The sequence below is a fragment of the Podarcis muralis genome, chromosome 5, assembly GCF_964188315.1.
Source record: "Podarcis muralis chromosome 5, rPodMur119.hap1.1, whole genome shotgun sequence".
In the NCBI taxonomy this organism is placed as follows: domain Eukaryota; kingdom Metazoa; phylum Chordata; class Lepidosauria; order Squamata; family Lacertidae; genus Podarcis; species Podarcis muralis.
The window spans coordinates 50,922,083-50,933,257 of NC_135659.1; the positions used below are offsets into that span (position 1 = coordinate 50,922,083).

Below are 11,175 nucleotides of genomic sequence, written 5' to 3' on the forward strand. Positions count from 1 at the left end.
AAGATCAAGCACTTTTTGCAGCTCTTTTGTTTTCTAATGCTTGGACAAGTAAAGGAAGTTTGCTTTTAAGATGCCATTTTATCAATTTATATATCATATATTACTCCTTTCATATTTCTGGGAAGTATGCTGATCCTCCAATTTACTGAGCGCAGGTGTGAAACATGTAATCTTGATCTACCTCAGTCTGGCTTCAGGTTGTTTTGGGACCTAGTCAGCATTAGTGGTCCTGATGGGTGACCTTGATCACAGGAGACATAGGAGGGTGTGACCCTGCAGCTCACTCTTTTTTGACAACAATCATGGTACCCACTTGGACCAGCCATGTTGGCTGGGGATTTGTGGCACTGTACTTCACTGGTTCTGTTCCTTTCTGCAGGACCTTTCCAGACTATAAACCCCTGGCATTTTTACTATTGGGTCTCTCACGGTACCATCACATCCCCAATGCTTCTAAACATCTACCAGGTTACCTAAATGACCACCTTATCCCTTATAAACCAGCCAGATCACAGCACTCTTCTGAAGCCCTCCTGACATACTGGTAGATTAAGTTTCTATGGGAACCAACATTTAGCATAGCAGCACAGGTGCATTGTTTCAAGACTTACCACTTTGATAATTTGCCACTGATAAAAGTTGCTTTCTCCAGTCATTTTGAGATGATTTATTTGATTCCTTGTTGGTAATTTGATCTGTATTTTATGTTGTTTTATTGTACTGTATACTGCCATGATTTTTTTCTATGACTTAGCAGTTCATACACTTGGAAACAGAAAATAAATAATGTAGAGAAATTCCAGAACTGCGTAAGTACACAAAATGTTGTGAGAGGGAAAGGACCATATCAGAGCCAGTACTGATAGGAAGGCAATTAGGACTACGCAAGGACTAAGATCAATGGATGATTTTAGGCTTGCGGTTCAGGTTTTGGATAGTGAAGGTCTGTAAGTCAATGAGTTATTAGACTGAAGGCTGCAGCATCTGTTACATGGCTAAAAGGGTTTGGCAACATGGTTAACAAAGTCTATGTAGCAGGGGTTGCATAAAGCTTAGGGTTTTTTACATGTTGAGATGTATTTGATTATCTTTTCACACCCAGCTCAGAAATACCATCTATTACAAGCTATTGCATGTTCCTGCTATACTGAGATCACTCAATTAATTAGAGACATAGGATTCCCATTTCCCCCCGAGTTTAATGACAGTACAAAACATCAGAAAAACCGACTGTTCTACATGCATCCCTGGGCCAATCATATACATGTTACTGGTCCTTTTTATCCACACTAGCACAAGGAGCAATTTCCCTTTCCTGGTTCTGATCAAAAGGACATATACTATTAACAATAGCTATTAAGTACTGACCAATGTTTCAGTTCATAATCCATTTACTCCAAAGCTGTCCTAGTAACGTACATTGGATTGATCCAGAATAAATGGCATCTGAACTATAAACCAGTTAGCTCACAATAATTTTACTATTAAAAATAAAGGGAATGACAAGTACAGGTCTGCTTTTACTTATACAGGTTACAGAATAGATGCCTTGTACAAAAAAAAACACCCCAATCACACAGCACATTTAGTTCTGCTTGGAGAAGTACTCTCTACTCTTCTGAACATCAGGCTTGATAGTGTCTTTCCCAGGATGCCAGCCAGCAGGACACACTGAGGAGATAATAATATTAACTTTTAAGTTACTCCTGGAGTACAGACCGAAAACAGCATACAAAGAACTAAGTTGTTATGTCCATCACTAGACTTCACACAAGATGACTTGGATCACTACAACCTCCGTCATCTATTTGACTAACTTCTGGAACTAGCAGCAGTCACCACCCAATCTCTCCTACAGATGGGCTTCTTGATGCAATTGTGTACCTGAGATGTACAGGACAGCTGCCTCTTGGAAAAACTGAAGTGATTCACAGCTTATGCATCTAAAATACTAGCCAAATAAATGCCTGACAGCAACAAAAGACTGAAATAATGACTGAGAGCAGGGAGGTTGGATGGAATACAGGCCAGAGCTGAGAGCGAAAGACTAGTATTATGTGTCCATTGAAAAATAACAGCTGAAAGAGCCGCTTTGAGGGACTGAATGAAATGGGAATGAGTTTAGAGAACCAATGAGAGGCATATGTAGAAAAGGATAGACATTATGAAAGTTAGAACAGTCTGTACACGTTATGTTCCTTAAGTAAATACATGTTTCTGTTTTAACTGTTCTGGTCAGGGTAGAGTCTAACATAAATATATCTCACTGACTAAGAATATAAAGGAGGAGCCCTATTGCTTTCTGTAATTAAATAGGTGGTTGATGCAGGTATTTTAAGGAAAGTCTTGATTCAGTGAAAAAGGAGGATTGCCCTTAGTGGCCACCTGGAAACAAACCTTTGCAAGGGAGCCTGCGAATATCATAATATGGTGGGCAATGTGGCGGAATAGTAATATATACGAGTTATAACTGACATTTATTTGTTGGCAGTAGGGAAGAAAAGGGGGCATGTTGTGCCCTGAGGGGGCACAAAATATACCATATTTTTCTGTGTACAAGTCTAGGTTTTTTCCCCTAAAAAATTATGTTAAAAATTAGGGGGCGTCTTATATATGGATAGTGCTGAGGTTGGACTAGCGATTGGTTGTTGCTGCAAAAATACATGGGGGTGTCTTATAGTCGGAAAAATATGGTATGTTCTGTAGGAAATGGCTTCAAACAAGAATCCCACAGAGAAGACAAGCAAATAATGTGAGGTGCCAACGCTTTCCCTAACACAGCAGCCCCCAAATGCAACATTTGAGATTTCTTCCCATGGGAATGAATGGTAGCTACTCACTTATGTGGGAAAATGCTACTGTGTATATGGGATACTGTCTTTACAGGGACAGCAGTTACTGTCTACCTCTGCCTCTAGTTTCTCGGTGGAAAGATGTTCTGCCCCTCCACCAGCTGTCAATACTATCTCTTATTTGTCCTGTAGATATGGCTAGAAACAAGAGAGACTCTTAAAAGCCTATTTCTATTTGCCTATTCCCGGACTTTATTTTAGCCATACAAGATGCTACTCAGGAACTGCATTTTTATCAATGAGATACTCTTTTAGAGAACTACAGTGGTACCTCGGGTTAAGTACTTAATTTGTTCCAGAGGTCCGTTCTTAATCTGAAACTGTTCTTAACCTGAAGCACCACTTTAGCTAACAGGGCCTCCTGCTGCTGCCGCGCCGCCGGAGCACGATTTCTGTTCTCAACCTGAAGCAAAGTTCTTAACCCGAAGCACTATTTCTGGGTTAGTGGAGTCTGTAACCTGAAGCTTATGTAACCCAAGGTACCACTGTATAGTCCTAGATTTTCACATTTATGTTTCTTTAAACATAGTATCCCCTTTTGCAGGGAAGAGGATACACTATGAACTGTTAAGTGCATCCTCCTTTTTCACTGAGAAACTTAACGGCAGTTCATGCTTGCCTAGCCTGAACATGACAGTCTTACCTTCTCCATGTTTGTCTGTAAACTGAAAAGCCTGAACTAGCCGGAGTGTTTCATCAACTGAGCGACCAACAGGGAGATCATTGATTGTGATCTGGCGTAAGATTCCCTTATCATCAATGATGAAGAGGCCCCTAAAGAGAAAAGGCACACACACACACAAACACTTAAATGTATGGTGGCAGAATCCAAAAAACTACAAGCTAGCATTCAATACCAAGTTCTGTCCCCTTTTAGTTCTTCTGAAAACATCAAAACCAGTTCTCTTAAGATCTGGTACAACTTCTACCCTATATATAAATTAAAAGCAAAACTATATGGAGACTCATTTGCAATTCCAAGCACTAAAACCTATATAGAACATTTCATAAAGGAATGTGGTAAAACTTCCTACGTACAGACTCTTTACCTTTCACCCTTCAAGAGACTTCTAATTTGAATGTTCAAACTTTTGTTACAAGATACGAGCACTATTCTAAAGAACAGTGTTTAAATTTGAATTGGTGTTTTTCAACCCAGGTGCTGATAGCGGATCTGGGAAGATGCCAAACGGAGATTGCACATTCACTTTCCTCTTCCCAGTGAAAAGGACATTCATAATTAAGGGCAGCCTTATCAACAGAGCTAGTAAAGTGTGCATGTTGACTCAAAACTTGCATCACTTATTTTCTGTGGGCTTCTCCCTCTGATTAAGTTTTATCTTTTAGAACCTTTATCATGCAGTGCTCTATATACCACAAGTCACTAAGAGGCTGCAGTGGTAACCTTACCTGTAGGAAATGCCTTCATCTTCTTTTAATACTCCATACTTTTTAGAAATTTCACGGTTTGTGTCAGACACCAAGGGAATACGCATGCAGCCTAGTCCACCCTGTTTTTTGGGTGTGTTGATCCTGTTAACAAGAAGAAGAAAGGCTTTTATAAAGCAGGTTAGTATTTCAGTAATATCCTTGTCCTTCTGTACACTTACACATTCGACTGCAGCAGAATATCTAAGAGATTCAGTGGTCTTTGCAAAAAAGGCAGTGACCCAAAACTTTCTGTCTAGTTTCAAGCGCATGTCACTGGAGTGGTGTGGGAACAGCTTGCTATTGGTCTGGTTCCACACTGCTCCAATAAAGGAAACCCACATGGTTCTTACCATTCTTACCATAATGGCCAGAGAAGCAGCTTCATTGGGTCTAAGGTTACAGCTCAAGCTGCTCAAGTTCAGGGACTTAAGATGACTACACTTAAAAAGCTACAGGACCGGATCAGAACAGGATTGTGAAGGGTGGGCAAAAAACCCTTAACCAACCCCCTTTCTAGCACAAATTGATTTGTGAGCAGGATGGTGTTTTCTCTCTCTTGCACAGGACATGAGGCTGGGTTAGGGGGGAAAAGAAATAGCTGGCAATAGTTACTTGTTGGTAGCTGCTTCTTTCATCCATTTAACAGGCTTATAACTTTTAATGTAGGAGACCCCCAGAGAATAAAAAGGCTTAGGTCCAAATATTCTTACCAGGCAAGATGGCAAAAGTGAGAGTCGACAGAAGCACCAATCACTTCACAGTTGATTTTTCTAAACTCCTCAGATCTGTCACTGAATGCAATGATCTCAGTTGGGCAGACAAAGGTAAAGTCAAGTGGATAGAAGAAGAACACAACATATTTCCCTGGAGAAGAAGGTAACAAGTTAAGATTCCCACTACAGCAAAGCTGGAAGCAATTCAAAAGTCACAAATTTCTGATTCCAAACATTAACAGCTTTGTGGCATTCTACCCCAGAGGTGAGGAGCCTTTTTTGGCATGGCAGGCCAGTTGTTTATCTTCTGCCACCATGGCTAGCAAACTTTGCACACGATCACCTTACTTGTCAGTCATCTGATGTCATACTGGCACCAGTTGATTTGACAGGTGAGTTGGCCCACTAGGGAGGGGAAGAGAGAGCTATATACATCACAAAGCAGGATTGAACTCCCTGGGCATCTGCCACACCTGAGGTCACATATGGGGCAGGTGGGTGTGGTTTAAGAAAAACAGCCTAGTGAGCCTAGTTTGGACTGTAGGCCGAAAGTTTCCCACCCATGCTCTCTTCTCTCCTTGATCTCCAAATAAACAAAAGAAGTGCTGCAAATAAAAGTCATAACTATTTTCTTCCAAACTAGCAGAAGTGACACATGCAAGGACAACAAAATGACACATGCAAGGACAACAAAATACTAGAACAAAATAGGGTACCTACATGCAGATGTGTTAGTAACTTTCTGAGGACTTATTTGCAATACTATCCAATGCATTTTTGTGAATGCCAACAAAACTTCCATTTCAGAATCAAAGAAGGTTATGTTGTTAGTCCAGACAGTTAAGTTAGGTTTTTATACATGTCACATACTTATCAGTACCTCAATAAACCCTTGCCTACAAATACAACATGCTTTATTGCACTTACCTTTGTACTGAGAGAGTGAGATTTCTTTGAATTGCCCATCTGGCATTACAGCCGTGGCCAGAAAGTCTGGGGCTGGCTTCCCAATGTGAGCATCTCCTGCTGACATTCTGACTGGAGCTGGAGAAAGTTTGAACTTGTTAGGTTCTGTGGCTTTTACGATGACCCCCCCCCCAGAAGAGGAAACCCATTAGCAAAAGTTTAGCATACATTTAAAATACAATTTAGAATGTGCTGGACTGAAGAGAACTACTGTAGGTTTGTCAAGATATTGTAGGAACAACTATTTCATTATCTCAGTATTTGGACCAAAAGGAAAAGAACCTTCACTATCTGTATATTCAATACTTTTTAAAAACACAATCGATATAGCACACAAAACAGATGTTAAATGTTCCACATGCTTTAATTTAAGCAGTATCTGCTGAGTTATAAACTCCATGGGTACAAGTAAGTAAACTCTACTTTTACCATTCAGTATCTACTCTGCAGCACGGGGGAACCTTCAGCCCAAGAGGTTATTTCAGGCAAGCAAGCCAAGCCTATACTCTTTGATTTCAAACTACGTATCGTATTTTTCGCCCCATAGGATGCACTGCCCTATAGGGCGCACCTAGTTTCTTTTTTTTTGGGGGGGGGGGATAAAGAAAAAAAATTATTTCCCCCCCCCCAGGCACGGGGCTGGCGCGGGGGAAGCCCGAGCTTCCCCCGACCCCAGAACAGCCTGCTATCCGCAAGCCTAGGGAGCCACGCCAGTCTCCCCAGGCTTGCGGAGAGCTGTGCGAAGCCCGGGCGCGCTCTTCAGTGCGCCCGAGGCTTCAGAATGCAGGCAGCTCTGCGCAACCTTAGGGAGCCCGGCGCGGCTTCCCGCCGAGCTCCCGAGGGTTGCGCAGAGCTTCCTGAAGCCTGGAGAGCGAGAGGGGTTGGTGTGCACCGACCCCTCTCGCTCTCCAGGCTTCAGCGAAAACCTGTATTCGCCCCATAGGACGCACACACATTTCCCCTTCATTTTTGGAGGGCAAAAAGTGCATCCTATAGGGCGAAAAATACAGTACATGGGCAAAGGAAAGCGGCCCCACCCACCAAAGTTGAACTGCAGAGTATGAAGTTGCAATAGGAGTCATAGGGCCCCTCTGCCAAAGGTTTGCATAAATAATGATGAGAAAGGCCAAATGCCATCATGCATGCCGCCAGAAATTCATTTTAAAATATGTGATTCAACTAAGTTTATGTTGCCACATAATTTTAAATATCTGAACCTTAACACAACCAAATTTTCTACTGTGATTGCAGCCAAGCATCACACTGCATTAGCATAGTTTTTAAGATCTAATAAGACTCAAGAGTACATACCAATCACCTTTAAATGCCAACATTAATTGTCTCAACAGAGCAGAAGAAGATTAGATGTGTACATCCTGCCATCTTTAAGCAAACTGGAAAGATACTGAGGGAAGCACTCAGTCAAGTGTAAATGTATCAATTTTGTTTTATTCATAGATTCACAGAACTGTAGAGTTGCAAGAGACCCTCAAGGGTCATCTAGTCCAGCCCCATGCAGTGCAGAAATCTCAGCTAAAGCATCCATGACAGATGGGCATCCAACCTCCACTTCAAAACCTCCAAGGAAGGAGAATCCACAACCTCCCAAGAAAGTCTGTTCCACTGTCCAACAAGAGACACTTCAAGGGATAATCTATACTAACAATAGGAACATGAAACTTAACAGCATTCTGTAGAACAAGAGTGGCTATTCTCCAGTTTAGGGCCTAATCCAACCCTCCCACAAGCATTTTTCCCCTTCCCACCATCACCCATTGATTTGACAGGTGAGTTGGCCCACTAGGGAGGGGAAGAGAGAGGCAAAATGAAAAAAATATTAGATGCAGAACTGGGTTGGGGAGTGGAAAACTGTACCCTCTAGACTAAAATCATTTTAGACTAAAATCATTTATAAAAGTATTTATATACCACCATCTGCTAAAGTATCAAGGTAAGTATATAATAAAATGCAAAACTATTAAAAATATAAAATTAAAAGTAATGTGAAATATGCATTCTAAGCATATTTAATAAGGATGGCTGCAAACAGTTCCCAAAGGAGCAATCTGATAACCACATGAGGAGTAATAATTCCCCTTCAGGTGATCTGCCTGGATCAGCTGCATAGGGAGGGTTGTCTGACTCTGAGTGCATGCACATGTATGTGAAAGTGTGTACAGCCTTTGGGCCAAAAAAATAAAAAGGAATTTTAAACCACAATACATTTTAGTGGCTTTAGTAGCTCCTCATCAGTGATTGAGGCGCATTTTGTGACAGGGAATTTCATTAGGGTAAGCAGTTTCTGAGCTCTGGGCGCAGTACTGCACCTAAGATTTCAGAATAAAAATGCAGAGTGGAAGGAAAGGAGGACCTTTTTCTGCTTCTCCACTTCTAGCTACTCTCTGAAGACTGGAGAAGAGACCCTCTTAAGAATATTAGGGGAAGGACTAGACCATGTGAAAAATGAACATAACATTTTAGCTGCAGTTCATTTATTTTCAGCTTTGTATTCTTGTTACAAAAAAGTGAGCCTAAACATTCCGTTGTGGCACCCATAACCTAGGTTTAAGGCGCCATTTAGCTCTGAGCTTTCATATCTCAGTTTCTAACACTGTTCCCCATACAACTTGGCTCTAGCACAAGGAAATAACAGCTGCGTTATTTTAAAAGTAAGCCTTGAGATTAGCTGTGTAATGCACAAGAAGTATTCCAAGTATAAACTTAGTACATCCCAAAACAGGCAACGGTGCACAAATCAGAGTTCCAGATGATCATATCAACTTAACCCCCAATATGCCAAAAATAATAGTAACACTACTCAAATCAGTGCAATTAACTTTAAACGGTTTAGTTTTCCATTACGCAATTGTATGGAAATGAAACCGATAAGAGGAAACTCGTTCATAACTAGCTAGCCTTCGCCCATTTCAACTCTCTTGCACACTGTGCGTCCTGTTCATTCGCTCAATTCCATGGAGCTCAGTAGCACCTTTTCAGGTACCTGAGCCCAGGGCTACAACCTTACTCTATAATTACATTTAAAAACTGCCACCTCTCGTGGAACACAATACAACGGCCCCTAACCCGCGGAAGTAGCAGCCTTCCAACTCCCAAATTCCTTATTTTGTGTCCAAGCATCCCAACCTCTCTCCCTACCAAGATAAATGCAGCTTCACGCCCAACCAAACCCACCATCAGCCCATTGAAACGACCAGCGGAAGGAGCCGGCGGGCAGCCCAACAGCAGCAGGCGCGGCCAGAACCGCGACGTCCTTTGAAGTTCATTGACTTAATAGCGCAATTTCACTTAATAGCTCGGGCGTCGATCGCACCCAGAGCTTTTCCCCACCCTGCAGGCTGCACTTCCCAACTTCCGAGCCTCTTTAAACCGGGATCTTTTGTTGCGCCAGGAAACCGAGGCGAAGAAAAACGAAGTGAAGTTCGACCAAGGCAGGAAACTGAACTCAGCTCAGCTCTCCCTCCACCTGTTGGGCTACCAGGCGGCGGGGAGCAAAGCCCAGCTAAGTTACACACAAACACAGAGATCTCCATCAGGAAACAGTCTACAATTAATTTGACACACAAAACAGCAAATCTCAAATACTATAAGGAAGCACATTCTATTACAGCAAACGAACAAAACCTTTACGAACTGCAAGCCAGCCCTGCCCTGGCCCAGATTCTCATTTTGGACGGCGGAGAGAGGTATGCTTTACCTAATGCGAAATTATCCGCTTCCTCAAATATTCTCTTGCCGCTCCCGGCTCGAAACAAAAAAAGATCCAGCCCTGCAGGCAGTGCCCCTTCTATTTTATACCTTCTCAACTCTCGCGAGAGCACGAAGCCGAAGAACTTGTCGGTTGGCGCCTCCTTCCCGGCTCTCCTGCTTTCTGGCGTAGCTGCTGCGCCAGCATGACTTTGCATTTTGCCGCTTTTTGTTCGCCAGCATAACTTTTGGTGGTGCTGGTTTTAGAATCGGGTGTTGTTGTTTTTTGTAGTTGGTGGTGGGTGGGAATCAGGGCCAACTGTACTGCACAGATCTTGATAGTTTTTTGAGGAAAGGTGCCCCCTCCCCTTCGACAAATCGCGTGGGGAGGAGAAGAAACGTGAATTCCAGCTTCAGAGTGATGGTTGCATTAGACTCGTGTTTTATGGGTGATGCAAACCAGGCATGACTACAAAGCGGCGGCGAAGGTGGTTGCAGTCGTTTCACTGAAACTGTGTTGTGCAACCAATCTGAATTGAAAATGCAAAGTCATGTGAAAAATGCAAAGTCAAAAGACAGTTTGCTGTGTGAAAGGGAAGGACTTGGGGATTTGCCCAGTTAACACCACAGCTCGGTCACAACGATGGTGCTTGAGCGAAACTTGGGTCACATAAGGAATTCTGTTTTCAGATAGATATGTCACGTTGGCTGTCACATACCTCTGTTGCAAAAATGTGGAAACCTCGTGGATTCTATTCATTCCTGTGATCCTTCATTTCACAACTTTAGTTTTTGGTGTAGACATGTACATTGCTTCTGCCTAGTTGGGTTCCTGCCATACAATTTACAACTGAACTCCTGTTCCTTGCTGACACAGGAATAGCCATAATATATTTATTTAAGGATCATACCAAAGGCCTGTCCAGTATCATGTTCCCCACAATGCACAATCAGGTGCGCCCTGGGAGGCCAAAAGCAGGAGGTGAGAACACATCCCTCTGCCTTTGTTACTCTAGAGCAGAAGTATCAAGGTACTTCTGAACCTGTAAGTGATATATAATCAACATGACTAACAATAGCTACCTACAGTCTCCCATCTTCCTCTATAATGAACTCAGAATTGCTGTCCCACATAAAGCAAAAGACAATGGCCTGTAAATCCTGAATACAAGCAGCATTCGTACACAAAATTCTCCATTTTGTGTCCAAGCATCCCAGACAACACACTGTTAACAATATGAGTAGTAAGGGTAAAGGGACCCCTGACTGTTAGGTCCAGTCGTGGATGATTCTGGGGTTGCAGCGCTCATCTCGCTTTATTGGCCGAGGGAGCCGGCGTACAGCCAGCATGACTAAGCCGCTTCTGGCGAACCAGAGCAGCGCACAGAAACGCCGTTTACCATCCTACCGGAGCAGTACCTATTTATCTACTTGCACTCTGACGTGCTTTTGAACTGCTAGGTTGGCAGGAGCTGGGACCAAGCAATGGGAGCTCACCGCCAGCCTTC

At 42.7% G+C, this 11,175-nt stretch overlaps 1 protein-coding gene across 1 annotated transcript; it reads right to left on the bottom strand.

Moving 5' to 3' along the window:
* Positions 1-1,179: 1,179 nt before the first annotated feature.
* On the bottom strand, positions 1,180-9,828 carry PRDX1 (peroxiredoxin 1). Its single transcript, XM_028733674.2, has 6 exons — positions 9,678-9,828; positions 5,924-6,040; positions 4,994-5,147; positions 4,263-4,385; positions 3,496-3,626; positions 1,180-1,671 (listed from the first exon to the last, which is right to left on the bottom strand). Exons 2-6 carry the CDS (start codon positions 6,027-6,029, stop codon positions 1,586-1,588), a joined length of 600 nt encoding a protein of 199 aa, XP_028589507.1. The 5' UTR covers positions 6,030-6,040; positions 9,678-9,828; the 3' UTR covers positions 1,180-1,585.
* Positions 9,829-11,175: the final 1,347 nt, after the last annotated feature.

Excerpts from the sequence above, each read along its gene's own strand:
- PRDX1 (XM_028733674.2), bottom strand. The coding sequence starts at position 6,029 with ATGTCAGCAGGAGATGCTCACATTGGGAAGCCAGCCCCAGACTTTCTG. Across the intron at positions 5,148-5,923 it reads CTCACTCTCTCAGTACAAAG|GGAAATATGTTGTGTTCTTC; the intron begins GTAAGTGCAATA and ends CTTCTTCTCCAG. Across the intron at positions 1,672-3,495 it reads TACAGACAAACATGGAGAAG|TGTGTCCTGCTGGCTGGCAT; the intron begins GTAAGACTGTCA and ends TTATCTCCTCAG.